The sequence below is a fragment of the Coffea eugenioides genome, chromosome 7 (assembly GCF_003713205.1).
Source record: "Coffea eugenioides isolate CCC68of chromosome 7, Ceug_1.0, whole genome shotgun sequence".
Classification (NCBI taxonomy): domain Eukaryota; kingdom Viridiplantae; phylum Streptophyta; class Magnoliopsida; order Gentianales; family Rubiaceae; genus Coffea; species Coffea eugenioides.
This window is the reverse complement of record NC_040041.1, coordinates 3,111,069-3,124,457: the sequence shown is the minus strand read 5'-3', so window position 1 is coordinate 3,124,457 and position 13,389 is coordinate 3,111,069. Positions and strand designations below refer to the sequence as shown.

Below are 13,389 nucleotides of genomic sequence, written 5' to 3'. Positions count from 1 at the left end.
AGGATGTCTTATTTAGTACTGTATTAAAGGTATTTGGAAAGTCATTTTCCTCCAAAATAATCTTACGTTTCTCGTGAACACATTTTTCAAATATCTGTTTATTTCACATGTATTAAATCATTATAGTATATTCTTTTAACAAAAATTTTAAAAAAATATTAATCCAAACGGGTATTTAAAGTTAAGTTTTAATGATTGTTATCTCTTGTTGACTAGGAGAGTAAACAACATTGTTAATCACAAATTAGTAAAGTTTGCTTTAAATTTGAAAAATGTCACTCAATGAAAGGTTAGCTTCTTAGTTTGGATGCTTGAGTTTGCTCAAGCATATGTTTAAGGAGCAGTTGCTCTAACTCTATAATTCTAATTTCTTCATATTAATGAAAGTTATGTTGCCGATTGACCCTAACAAAAAAAAAAAAAAAACCTTCAGCCACATTGATGAGTTTAAGTGATAAATTTCAATTGCAAATGTTGACATCAAAAAGAATTAATTAGGTCGGTTCATAGCCTCGTAATTACAAGGCTATAAGGTATGATAAGCACAGACGTTACAAGAACTTGCAAAACTAAAATATAGAAGAATAATTGCAATTTAACCTCCTCATCTTTTTTGTTATGGTGGAATTCACCTACTTCTATCTTTTATTTAGTAAGTTTGCATTTCTATTTAAACTCACAAGCCCTATCATTTTGAATGAAGTTTCACCTTGTTTTATCAATCAACTTAGTATAAGTGGACACATTTTTCTAGTATTCATGTTTTTTATCAAGAATTCAAGCATGCTTAGATTAGAAGAGTCAGAATTTGGACAATTAATGAAACTCCCGTTTAATAGTTAAAGTTGAAACTCATAGAATTATGGGTTTTAAATTCAAATTTTCTTTTCTTAAAAAAAAATGGTCCCCTCCTTTTTTTATTCCAAAGAAAGAGTAGGGACTTGGACAAAGTAGTGTCATTTTTGACCAATATAGTGGATGATATCTCAATTTGACTTGGCACCCCTTTATGTTGATTTTATGCTAATTGTTGAACTATCTACATAGATTTCTATATACAATCCTGTTATCAATTTTTAATTAGTTTCTTCGTTTCTGTGCTAGTCTTATTCAGCATTTAATGTAAATTTCTTTTGTATTAATTTTTGAAAATTTTAAGAATGTCAGTAAGAATGAATTTGGTGTTAAAAAATCTTATTTCCAGTCCTTGTGTCAGACAACATTATGTCATATTTAGGTAGAGACAATGACTAACCTTACTCATATCCTTGGATAGTGATGAGGATAAATGTTCAACAACCTCAGTACCCTGGCTATTTTGATATCTGTTGGAATATGGTTGTATATCTATTTTTTCCTTTATTTGTTAATCCAATTTTTGGTTTAATCCAGGAAGAAGATATGTGCATTCTTATCAAAATGTTATGTCTTTTTAAAGTAACTGTTGATCGTTCTAGAGTGTAAATGAATTCAGAAAAATATAAATTCACAATAAGATCAAAAGAAACTTAATAAATAAAAATATTAAAGTTATATAAAAAATAAAAAGAATTAAAGGAAAAAAAATATAGAAAATAGATTTGGGTATTGGACATGATCAATCTAAACTCATCCCAAAGTGATCCCGCCCAAATTAGTTCCAACGCACATATGGGTAAGGTTAGATCCAAACCCATATAATTCGGTTCTATTTCGAAGCGAAACAAACATCCCACCCATTTTGCCACCTCTAAATAGAGTAGAGGGGGTTTGATATAAAATTTCAAGTATAGGGATTTATTGGCTATATGCGCCAACCTCAGGGGTCTATGTCCAATTAACCCGTTCAAATTCTAATTCAACCATCTACAAGAGCTTCTTTAGCGGCCAGATTAAGAGCAAACCGAAGAAATCAAATAGTCGGTCAGAGTTCATTCAGGTTTGAAAAACATCGAAACCCTAGGGCATTCCGATTACTTCCTTATTTTCTGATTTTTTGAACTTAGCAGTTTAATTTCATCTTATTTGGCCCTCTCTTATTTAATTTTTGAGACTTTTTGCAGTTCTTCAAAATCAAAATGGCTCGTACGAAGCAAACAGCTCGCAAGTCCACCGGAGGAAAGGCTCCAAGGAAACAGCTTGCCACCAAGGTATATATGCTTTCTTCCTCGGAATGAATTGATATTTATTTGAGTACACTAATTTGTGAATTTTGATGTCACTTTTTTGAAGATTTAGCTCGTATTCTTGTTTATAGTCGTTTGTAAACTTACAGAGCTCCTCCCTGTATGTTGAGATTTATTTTCACTATTTGTTAGAATTTTTTATGCAAATTGTAATAATTATGTGTACGAAATAATGGAGGACTGGTTTCTCTGGATTATTTGGTCCTTCTTGGAGTTACGTGTGCAGTACTGACTGAATTTGGTCTTTATATATATACCATAAATATATACACACACACACACACATAGCTATGATCTTTTATTCTTAGATAAACACAACGGATTTTGCTCATAAATTTTTCAACAGTGACCTGCAGCATGATTGGTGTGCTGATGTGCAGTTTAGCTACTAACATATTCATTTCTAGGTAATGCTAGAATTGTTAACAGGATTCACCTCTGAGAGGATATCAACAGAGTAGGTTGTAGTTGGAAAGAGAAATTAAGATAGCACTGAAATGGATTAATTGGACACTCTTTTTTATCGTCATTCCTGAAATGAGATGGTCAATTGTTCCCGATGCCTTATAACTTAATGAACTATAGTTGTGCTGCGCTTGTTACTCTGAACAACTACTACTGTTACTTATGTATATCTGATGGCCAGAATCATGTTGTATCTTTGTATACCTTTTTTTTGCCTTTGATCATCAAAAAGTACTGCAGGCACCACTATTTGGTTTGCGAATGTGATCAATCTCGTAATGCTTGATAACAACCAATTTTCTTCAATTTTTTGAGTTGTAGGCTGCCAGGAAGTCGGCACCCACGACTGGAGGTGTGAAGAAGCCTCACCGCTACCGACCTGGAACTGTTGCACTGCGGTCTGTATTCATTATTTAAAATCCATAGTTGTTGAACTATTTGATGAACTCTTTTGCTTGTATATTTTTAGGTTAGACTGTTGTTTAAGATTTTGCTGCTTCATGCCATGTCCACAGTGAAATTAGGAAATATCAGAAGAGTACTGAGCTTTTGATCCGCAAACTACCCTTCCAAAGGCTTGTTCGTGAAATTGCTCAAGACTTCAAGGTGTAATGATTTAGATGTCTTTGATATCTCAATTGGTTTTGTTCATATAGTTACTTAATATTCTCATTACCTTGTTTGAGTATTACATTTTGTTGCATCTAATTGTGCCATAAATTTGTTTTCATCTTCAGACGGATTTGAGGTTCCAAAGTCATGCTGTCCTTGCTCTTCAAGAAGCTGCTGAGGCCTATCTTGTTGGTCTGTTTGAAGACACAAATCTTTGTGCAATCCATGCTAAGAGGGTAACTATCATGCCCAAGGACATCCAACTTGCGAGGCGTATTCGTGGTGAAAGGGCATGAATGTTCATTATTACTTGTTTGGTTAGGTGGTGGTTCTTGCACTCCATATGTCAATTTCAGTGTCTTGTAAGAATTGGTTCATGTAACACTTTAATTTTCAATTTGGTTGGTTAATAACTGTTAAAGATACGTGTGATCTGTTCAACGTGATTTGCTTCTTTTTTTTTTTTCATATTTGATTTATTGACTTTTTTAGTTTAAGTTTTAGGTTTTAGCTGCATGTTGGCCGTTGGGCTATGTACTTGTAGCCCCATCCTCTATGCCTGATACGAGAAGAAACATTTGATTGTGTCATGATTCTTAAATAAATAATTTTCTTGATACTTTTCAGGCCTTTATTGGACGGAAGCCTCCTGGTTTTCCATTTTGTGTTCCACAGCCTTAAATTCTTTTTTCTTTCACTCTTTTACTACACGATCCTGCTGACTTAAGATGATTCTGCTAAGTCCAAACTTCTTGTTGTTTGTATTAGTTTAATTTCATCGGTCAGCCCTCTGATGTTGTCATCTCATAGTCTCTTTCCTGAACTGTTATATTTTGTCTTCCTTCTTACTCGTCAAGCCTATTCAAGGATGTCAAACCAGAATTGATGGTATAACACTAATCTAGCCATAACGTACTGTCAAGGCATTTTAGATGGCGATGACCTTTTCTTTGGTTAGTGTCATTTGAACAGTGTATATTTTCACTTCCACAATAATGTCTTATTAATCATCCCTGTTTATACTCTGTTCATTCTATCAGCATGACTTTATATATCTCCTCCATAATCTCTTTCTTCCCTGCTCTCCTATTTTGTTTAGGGAGGGAAGGAGGGGGGGGGGGGGGTTGATGATTCATGTTGTATAGCATTGGGATGAGGCAGATGCAGGGCACATTTCAATTCATGGATTGGGTTGATTGTAAATCAAGTCTCATTGTTGAACATCAAGTAATTTCAATTATTCAGATTCTCCTTTTTCCTCCAATTGTTCAGACTGTTGGTTGCTCGAAATGGGGGCTGCTGTCACATGCTCATTGATCGATCAAGTTGATTGAAAGAGTCTAGAACTTTTGCTGGATATCCTTCACTTTTTGGAATTAGGAGTGAAAGGATAATCTTGCTGCGACTTGGACTTTTTGACAAGTGCACAGAAAAGGGGATTTATCAATGCTTTTGTCTATGGTGAATGCTCTTGTGGTTAAAATGCATCATCATTGTCTTCTGTTGGACGACTTCTCTCTGGTCCATGGGCTCTGAAACTTGAGAAACAACACAAGGTAATACACAAGATTTGTTGGGCAAGGATGTGGGCTGCTTTTTCGGTTTTCCCTCACAATGTGTTCCCTGGGGTAATGGTGTTGAATCTCAGCTTTCTAGATGTATCGTTTATTCATTTGGTGCGTGAAGTTCTTCTTGAGGTAACGTGTCCTCATCTTTTAAGGTTCCACCAATCAGAAAGTACTTTAAGCTAATTTTCTTTTCTCAACAGACGTGTTCTGAGAATCCACAGTAAGTGAATCCTTATCTTTTGTAGTTGATTTGATGCTAAATTCCGGAGGGATAGGGTAGGGTTAATGGCCTGGGAGCGAGGCCACATGGTTTCGACCTTTTCGCCGTGTCCTAATCTTATTCTTGCATGAAAAGGTCATCAAAGTCAGGTTGATGGAGTTGCGTGCCATTATAGGAATCATTGTTCGCTTAAAAGAAGCTTATTTTGGTCAACTTCCTTACTTATTACATCCATATTTACCATTCTCTTGTGATGTATTTCACGCTTGGGATAAAAGAAGCATGTGATTGGAGACGCGAAGATATTGGGTTATTTAAAAAAAAAAAAAAGAAAAGAAAGCATGAGGTTGGAGACTGGTTGGCCTGTATGTTTAATTAACCTGCCCCTGCCTTTAGAAGCATGCCCATCAAAAAGATACTGTTTCATTTTTCATTCTTGGTTTTACTTTGTGGTGTGCTTAAACTGAAGAAGAGCAGGCCAAAGTCCATTTTGGCACTGTCTTAGTCAAAGTATGTCTTTTGTAAACATGATGATTATTTGGTTTTTGTTAATTTTTCTTTAGTGATGAATGTTTGATTTAATTTGTCTTTTCTTCCTGATACATGGCTAATGAATTAACTAGTTAATTTTACGAGGCAATATTATAAGTTGACTACTTGGGGCTATTATCAAAGCTAATTCAGCATTTTTATCAATTGAAAAACATAAAATTCAGGAGCCAAAGCAAAGGATAAGATTAAAAAAAAAAACTGATTTTTTTTTGGGGTCTGCTTTAAATCACAAGTCAAAATCAGACGAGAACACCCTTGCATTCCAATGAAACTAACTAGCAATTGCTTGAAACGTACTATACATGTTTATAGAAAGGAGGAGATGAGGGTAAGTAACGATTTGCTTGCTGCAAGGAGCTGCAGCATAAGTTATCACTTTCTACCTAGTTGAATTTGATGCAACTTACAAATAGTTTAACGTACATTAAGGATTTCCAATCTTTGTTTAAGTTTTAACGAAGTCAACATAACCTTCTTTCTTTCTTTTTTTTTTTTTAACCAAACGTTAGAGGTGATAATATGGTTGACGCAAGCAATTAAAAGATTCGAAACACTTCGGAGTGGGCTACGTGGTGGTACCGGCTAATTGCACTCTTTCGTAATTTTATATACTTGGGGTGGGGGAGAGGATGATAACCGGGGGCGGGCTTGAACTTTTTGTTCTCTTAATCAGGACAATTGGTAGGCAAGCTAATGTTTGGCTTCTAAGTTCTAACCAAAATAAATAAAATAAGATAAAATGCAAGAAAAAGGTCGGTCCCATTTGTAGTTTTGCAGTACTTGGATGGACGGACAGCTCTAAACAAATTCTTCTAGATATCGTTGAGCACGTTCTTGAAACGAATAAAAAAAAAAGAGCATACACAGGGTGCAGAGCTTCTAGTTTCTAAAAGCCATGGGTGATTAGACCAAATTTAATCCCTGAAATGCAAGAGAAGAGATTTAGGTAGAGTTCATGTCGTTCTTTTTGGACCAATTTGCTTTCCTTTACGAGAGTTGCCATGATTTTCAAAGGAGTTTGCACAAAGGTCCCATAGAATCCACACGGTGGGACGAACCGTGCATTCTGCAGCAGACGGGGTTACTTAATTACTTGGTCAGGAAATGCTGATAGTTCCAAAAGCTGCTCTGGGAACAAATTTTAGGAGTATTATGCACTAAGCACCAAGAGCTCAATTTGGCTGCCGGGGCTGGACATATCAAAGTTTTTCTTTCTTTCTTTCTCGTGTATATTCAATTTCCAAAAGAAGTAGGGTGGTTAATACTTAATAGTGATCACCTTAGTTTCCAATGTTGCGAGGCAGGAGGAGGACAAATGGCCTTTGGGCTTGAGAGAGTTTGAGAGACAAGCATGGAAAGTGGTAGCCTTCTTGCACAGCGCATGCTAGACAAGTCATGGCCCCACAGTCCCCAGAATAAGACCCTAACAACATCGGTAAGGTATTCCTACTCCCATGGTTTATCCATGAACAGACCAGATGTGCCTACTATTATTCAAATGATTCAGGAAAGAATTGGATATGTAAGAATGCGAAACAAGCAGCTAGCGCTTTCTCGCCCATATTAATTTACTTGCAGTACTATTTTTCTCTCTCTCTCTCTTTTTTTTTTTGAAGGTTCTTAATTTGGCGGATGATGGATACTTCCAATTTTGTTGAGTGTAGTTACATTTTGCTCCAGTCCATGTTTCTTGTAGAAAGAAATCCTCCTTCAAACTCTGGAGTATAAGCGAATTAAAATCTTGTTACAGAACCATGCATCTGTTTCAGGCTTTTAGCCTAGCATTAGAATTTACTACTAGTTCGTAGTAGGACGCTTCCTAATTCTCCAGCAATCATTTCCATTCAGTCTGTTTATATAAAGCAGCACCTTTTCTGAATCTAATAAACACCCGCACATACACACATAGTGCTGGAAAACGAGGTCTGTATTAATTTTCAGTCAACCAAATTAAAACAAGCAGCACGCCTGAAATCTATCAATCTCTTTCGTATTCATTCTGTCTTCTCTTGTTTATAAGCTATAAAATCTTTAGCTTTCGGTGTACAATTCTTTTAAGTAGTGAACGGAGCCTGAAGGTGGGAGATCCCGGAGAAATTATATGTTTATCTTCTGTGACACGTAGCATTCTTCAGTTACATTTTGATTGATCGATTAGTTTTTGGATCGTGACTGAACTATCATTATTAGAGGTCGCGACTCCAAATTCATATATGGAAGCTATATATATATATATACACTACTCCCTCCAAATTCGTACATAGTTTTGTTTTTCTTTTTTATCCGTCATAAATTATAGTCCGCTTTCCAATAAAGGGTATAATAATTGACTTGACATGTGTACGTACTCTCTTATTCATTAATTGCTTGAATTCATAACTTCAATGGTACAATTTTTTATAGTATTGTTATTGTACAAGGATATTTTAGAAAGAAAAACAGTACGTTAAATTTACTCTTCTAATAAAGTTAATTAATTTTTCTTAAATCCCGAGTAAAAAAAAATAAAAAAACCACACTGCTTAATATTTTAATATTAAAGTGAGACAAAGGAAGTACCTTTTACTAATAAAAAGAAGTGTTCTTTTTGGACTCATGTTGTAAGCATATTGTAGTGATGTAGAAGAATCATGTAATTTTCCCCTTTGGTCAAAATGGCATGCAATGACGGAAAGCAGCTAGCAGGCCGGCCGACCAATAACGCAGCGTAGTACAGCCATAAATTCATCACGATAACTCCAACTATCACTATATTCAATACCCTCTCTCTTCGCTAATGCGACATCTCATTCCTGCCATTGATGCATAGAAAGGGGTGGTTCCGTGAGGGAGACTAAAATGGCAATAAAGAAGAAGAATGCAAGACAAGAATAGGAGACGTTTTGGACGATCCCATCAAAGTGAATCCTTTTCAACGTTTCTTGTTCTTCGCTTTTGTGGAAATGTGAATCAACGTACAACCATGCTTGACTGCTTATACATCGAAGTAATTTGTAGGTTATAAGCTTGTCTGGGGTAATTACCGGGAAAACAAATCAATTTGTAAGCCTTGTATGAAGTAAATGAGAAAGGTAAAATCTTTTACAAGCATTTTTTTTACATACCACCACCATGGGCTGTTGTGTGTAAAATCTTTATACAAGCATTTTTTTAATTAATCTTTTAAATTTTGCGTGTGTGTATATATATATATATATACATGGATAAGTACAATCTTTACATTGATAAGTAACTAATGTGCATTCAACGAACACAGTAATAAATAGAAGTATATATATATATATATATATATAAGGTGCCATGATTTTGAGCTGTAAATTGAGTATGAGAATTACAACTTCATCAGTCCTCATTTTTGCACCACCCTACTTATCAAAGTCTTTGGTCACCCTCAAATCCCAAGTTAAAATTCCTACATGCAGTCATCTTTATTGGATAAAGAGATCTAGAAGGAGGACTAGCTCTGAGTTTCAGTCACTCATATTAAAAAAAAAATCAAAACCATTATGTTTACAGGATAATATTTTAGAATATTTGGAAATCATGACGTAATACTAACAAAAAAAAAAAAAAAGACCACTAATTAATTAGATAAATTCTTCATTTATCGAAAACGCAGATTCCAATATCACAATCTGAGCTGGAGCTAAAAAATCCATTTAACTTAGAAGACCCTTCTTCCCTACCACTCTGCAGTAGCAGCAATCCCAAATCTGAACTCTCATGGCCTTCAAATCCTGCGGACACTATATCCCCCTCGTACCTCTCCTGATCATGGCTCAGCTGAGAGGCTACAAACTTGTCCAGGGCTCTCCAATCCGTCACTTTCTTGCTGCTGCTGCAACCCCTTAAAGGTTGTTCGTCATCTTCAGTGTTCTCTGATACTAACGATATTGAGCTTGGCTTTTTTAGTTGTGGCATGGATGGGCTCTCCAGCTGAGGAAGCTGTACAAAGGGGTCAGTGGTGTTCAAGAAATTATTCAAGTTTTCTGCTTCTATCTCTTGCTTGCAGATGAAATTTTGGGAAAGATAATTATTTGCTGGCTGCCTTGTAATATAATCAAGAGGATCCACAACGGAGCTAACTCCACTTGGTTCATCGTAGAAATAACTTGAGTCCCACGCTTCAATGCTTTTTGTCTGCCCACTGGTGGTTCTCTTCTTGAATGCTCGGCATACCACCCATCCTTCTTCCTGTAATAAAATATCCCTACATTTAGTCCACGACTATTCTTTGGATGGAAAAGAAAAAAAAATTAAAATAAAAAAGGTTGCTGAAATCATTTGCCCTTGTCGGTCCCTTACTTGCATAGAAGTAGAGAAGATAGTCAATGGTGCAACTGTAGAGGTACAACTAGAAAAGATTCAACTTTTCTTTAGAGAAGTTGAATTCGGGATGGTTTACACTAAAAAGGGCACATCAAGTTGGAGAAACCGTGTTAATTTGGTAGTGACTAATAAACTTTTTGACTTTCAAGGGGGACATTCATCTTTAGCTGAGATATATGCATGTGGGGTTTTGGATCAACAATTACTGAAACGACTTGCAGGGGGGATATGCATCTTTAGCTGAGATATATGCATGTGGGGTTTGGATCAACAATTAATGAAACATGCACGGAAGGCTTTGATCGATGATTCCGTACCTCACAAGTTGGAAATATGGGCCCTTTTGAAGTATATGAAATCTGAAACAATTATTTTATGCGAATTCCCAAGAATTTTTGGCCCTCTCCATCTTGTTTGAGAAAGACAATAGTATTGAAAGTGTAGGAACAAAAACCATGCACGAAGGTGGGAAGAAGCTCAAAACCATTTCGGGAATAGTTTAGCTTTTAAGTATTCTTTTCAGAGTGAAGGAAGAAGACTGAAAAAGCTAATTATGCTTCCTGTACGATTTGAAGAAGGGAAAGGGGGGGGGGGGGATTGAGTACTTGCCTGAGGAGGACCATTCTCTTCAGATTCCAGCCGATATTCATGCATGATCCAATCGGATTTTTGCCCATTTGGTGCCCTCCCTTTGTAGAAGACAAGGGTTTTCCTCATGCCAATGAGTTTTGATTTATCATAAACGGATTTATCCCTCCCTGTTGCTTTCCAGAACCCGGCAATGGTGGCCCTGTTAGTCCTTGTCCCCGTCGGATATTTCTTATCTTTGTGACTGAAAAAATACCACTCATTCTGTTCTTCATATCCGATCCGGCATTTATCTGTCAAGTAACATACTTTTCAGGTAGTTTTAATTGAAACCCTAAATACTTGCTACGACGTATGACAAATGTAAGTAGACAAGATGGAAAGAAACGTGTATGTACCTTGTAGATCCCATGGTTCAATCCTATATAGATCAATATCTCTTATAACATCAAGATCTATCTTCTGTGATGCAACCTTCTTCCTGAGGTAGTAACCAACGAGCTCTTCATCGGTTGGATGAAACCGAAATCCTGGAGGAACACATGATTCGGCTGTGTCCATCATGATGGCTGTTCTACATCAAAATCAGCATCAATGAAGATGATGCTTAGATCATAACTCTTGTTGTAGTGTAATGTGTGTGTACATAGCCAAACATGCCATAAGAAGCACAAAAGTGAAGAGGGACAGGGAAGACTATGAAGCTTTCAGACTAATCCATGACAAGTGTTACACAAGGGATAGGAAATAATCATCAAGCCACACATTTGGTGGTAAACAATGTTCAAACTTTAGCTCTGGAAGGTTGGAAGCACTTGTCATTGGCAAAACTTTTTCTTTTTCTTTGAAAATTGACATTTTTATAGAGGTTGAGATAAGGGGACAAAACTTTCAAGAAAACAAAAAACAATAATGGGTCTTTGCTAACCCTTCATCAAAACATAAGGACTTCAGTTTTTACAGCTTAATTCCTTTTTTTTTTGGTTTTTCTTTTTTGGGGACGGCGGTGGGGGGAGGGTGGCATCTATATTAATTGTGTGGCTCTGTAGAAACGGACAACTAAAGGTTTGTACCAATGATGTTGTCTTGTGGTGGAGAATGGTGAAATGATGAATAAAGAACAGGGACTTGATCACGATATTATAAAATTATTATCAATCAAATTCAAACACATTGTTCTCACAAATTAAAAAAAGTCAAGAACCAAGATAAATTAGTAGTCCATTGAGATCGATCAATAAAAGATTAGTAATAGAAGTTTGAGTGGCAAAAGTTCAGAGGGGATGACGTTATCAACTACTTGTATTTATTTGGCACGCGCTATTTGCAAGGGAATGCGAAAAGGTAAGGGGAGTTAAAAGGCAGTGCGCGGTTCGGCTAGTTTGGATCAAGCCTGCCAGAAAGGGAATGCACGAAAAGGAAAAGAGAGAATTCTGTCATGGGTGTTTCGAGAATCGATGTATTATTTCAGTGATGGAGTCTGAGACCTTTGTCTTCTTGTCTGCAATAAACTTGGCAACACCTGAGTCTGACTCCCTGACTCACTGGTCCTTAGTCCAACTTGTTAAGAAGTTGTGGAAGAGAGACCATTTCATCTCTATTCTCAGTGTATGAGAGGTTAGAAGACACAGTGCTGTGGTAATGATTGGACTTCAGAGGATACTCCAACCAGTATCACAAACTGGGCAACTGCTCAACCACAGGAGAGGAGAGATAGAGATGCTGCAACTGCCAACCTTGGCAAATCTTGGAGAAAGACTGATTGTACTGTAGGTGTTTGGTCTATCTGAAATCTTTGTACTCAGGCCAGGCTTAGAGGTTATAGGGCTAGAGCCTCTGGGGGATTTGGAAGTCGAAAGCTAAATCTCATTTCGTACGGTATCATCACCTATGTCTGTATTCATAATCTTGTAAAGGGTATCTTTTTTGCAAGAACAGGAAACCATTCCACAGTTGCCTTCAGCAAAGAATGTCGAAGGAAGATAGTGCATAATTTAGGAACCAAACCACTAAAATGGGATGAAGAGAAAATGAGAATCTGATTAATTAAACCTTTTTTTTTTTAAAAAAAAAAGAGCAGTAAATATGTGGTGAACTGAAGAAATTGGATGAAACAACATGGCTGAGAAGACCGATCTCATCAGCCATCAACCAAAATGGAAACTGAAAAAAAAATTATGGGAGTGATGCATGAAATCTGCAGATACAATGAAAATTGTATTCAGTTTGCGTGCATTTGCATGGGAAATTAATGCAAAAGCTTACCTGGAGGAGATAGCCAGACAGGTGCTGGTAGTGCAGTATCGGCTCCGTTACTCTAGTTATTTGCTCAAGGACAATGAATTTAAAGGAGAAGAAGACAAAGGTAGAAGACACTGCTGATACTGCAAAAAAGCAAAGTTTGAGAGAGAGTGAAAGAGAACTCAGTCCGAAGGGAGTGTGAGAAGTAGTGAATATAAAAAGGAGAGGGCAAAGGAAGAGAAGAGAAGGGGGAAAGGAAAGGACTAGTTTGGACCGCTCAATTGCGCATGGCTTGATGGTTGTCCCCATTGCTGGCGTCATTTGCCTGGTTCCTACAGAACACCTTCCACCCTCCATTTTTTCTTTTCTTTCTGTTTTATTTTTTTAAAATCTATTGCTCTTTGTTCCATTATATTATCTGAGTGTGTAGAAACTTTTTAGCATTTGTGTTGTGCACACGTACTGGTTTTGAAATTACAAGACCTAAACAACGAAATGTAGATTAGTGGATAAAATGCAGCAAGTCATCAAACATAGATTAGTTAATTTTGGGAACTTACGGGTTCAAATCGTCAAGGGTCGGTGGAGAATTACGGTTAATCCTCTATAAAGAAACAGAATAAGCAAAAAACAAAATGCAGGGCCTAGT

General features: G+C 36.5%; 2 protein-coding genes across 3 annotated transcripts; one reads left to right on the top strand and one right to left on the bottom strand.

Annotated features, from left to right (window-relative positions):
* Window positions 1–1,832: 1,832 nt before the first annotated feature.
* LOC113777656 (histone H3.3) lies at window positions 1,833–3,710 on the top strand. 2 transcript variants are annotated; one of them, XM_027322810.1, is made up of 5 exons: window positions 1,833–1,918; window positions 2,043–2,129; window positions 2,952–3,028; window positions 3,146–3,236; window positions 3,368–3,710. In XM_027322810.1, the coding sequence occupies exons 2-5, from the start codon at window positions 2,058–2,060 to the stop codon at window positions 3,536–3,538; spliced, it is 411 nt and encodes a 136-aa protein (XP_027178611.1). In that variant the 5' UTR covers window positions 1,833–1,918; window positions 2,043–2,057; the 3' UTR covers window positions 3,539–3,710. The 2 variants fall into 2 exon arrangements, with proteins under 2 accessions (XP_027178611.1, XP_027178612.1); XM_027322811.1 differs by having other exon boundaries at window positions 1,903–1,951.
* A 5,219-nt stretch (window positions 3,711–8,929) lies between these two features.
* LOC113778338 (NAC domain-containing protein 37-like) lies at window positions 8,930–12,913 on the bottom strand. Its single transcript, XM_027323711.1, has 4 exons — window positions 12,765–12,913; window positions 10,898–11,068; window positions 10,521–10,792; window positions 8,930–9,776 (listed from the first exon to the last, which is right to left on the bottom strand). The coding sequence occupies exons 2-4, from the start codon at window positions 11,061–11,063 to the stop codon at window positions 9,183–9,185; spliced, it is 1,032 nt and encodes a 343-aa protein (XP_027179512.1). The 5' UTR covers window positions 11,064–11,068; window positions 12,765–12,913; the 3' UTR covers window positions 8,930–9,182.
* Between the last annotated feature and the right edge of the window lie 476 nt (window positions 12,914–13,389).

Coding starts and splice junctions, on each gene's coding strand:
- LOC113778338 (XM_027323711.1), bottom strand. CDS start 11,063: ATGATGGACACAGCCGAATCATGTGTTCCTCCAGGATTTCGGTTTCAT. Junction 10,793..10,897: donor TGAACCATGGGATCTACAAG/GTACATACACGT, acceptor GTTACTTGACAG/ATAAATGCCGGATCGGATAT. Junction 9,777..10,520: donor AAGAGAATGGTCCTCCTCAG/GCAAGTACTCAA, acceptor ATTTTATTACAG/GAAGAAGGATGGGTGGTATG.
- LOC113777656 (XM_027322810.1), top strand. CDS start 2,058: ATGGCTCGTACGAAGCAAACAGCTCGCAAGTCCACCGGAGGAAAGGCT. Junction 2,130..2,951: donor GGAAACAGCTTGCCACCAAG/GTATATATGCTT, acceptor TTTGAGTTGTAG/GCTGCCAGGAAGTCGGCACC. Junction 3,029..3,145: donor CCTGGAACTGTTGCACTGCG/GTCTGTATTCAT, acceptor CCATGTCCACAG/TGAAATTAGGAAATATCAGA.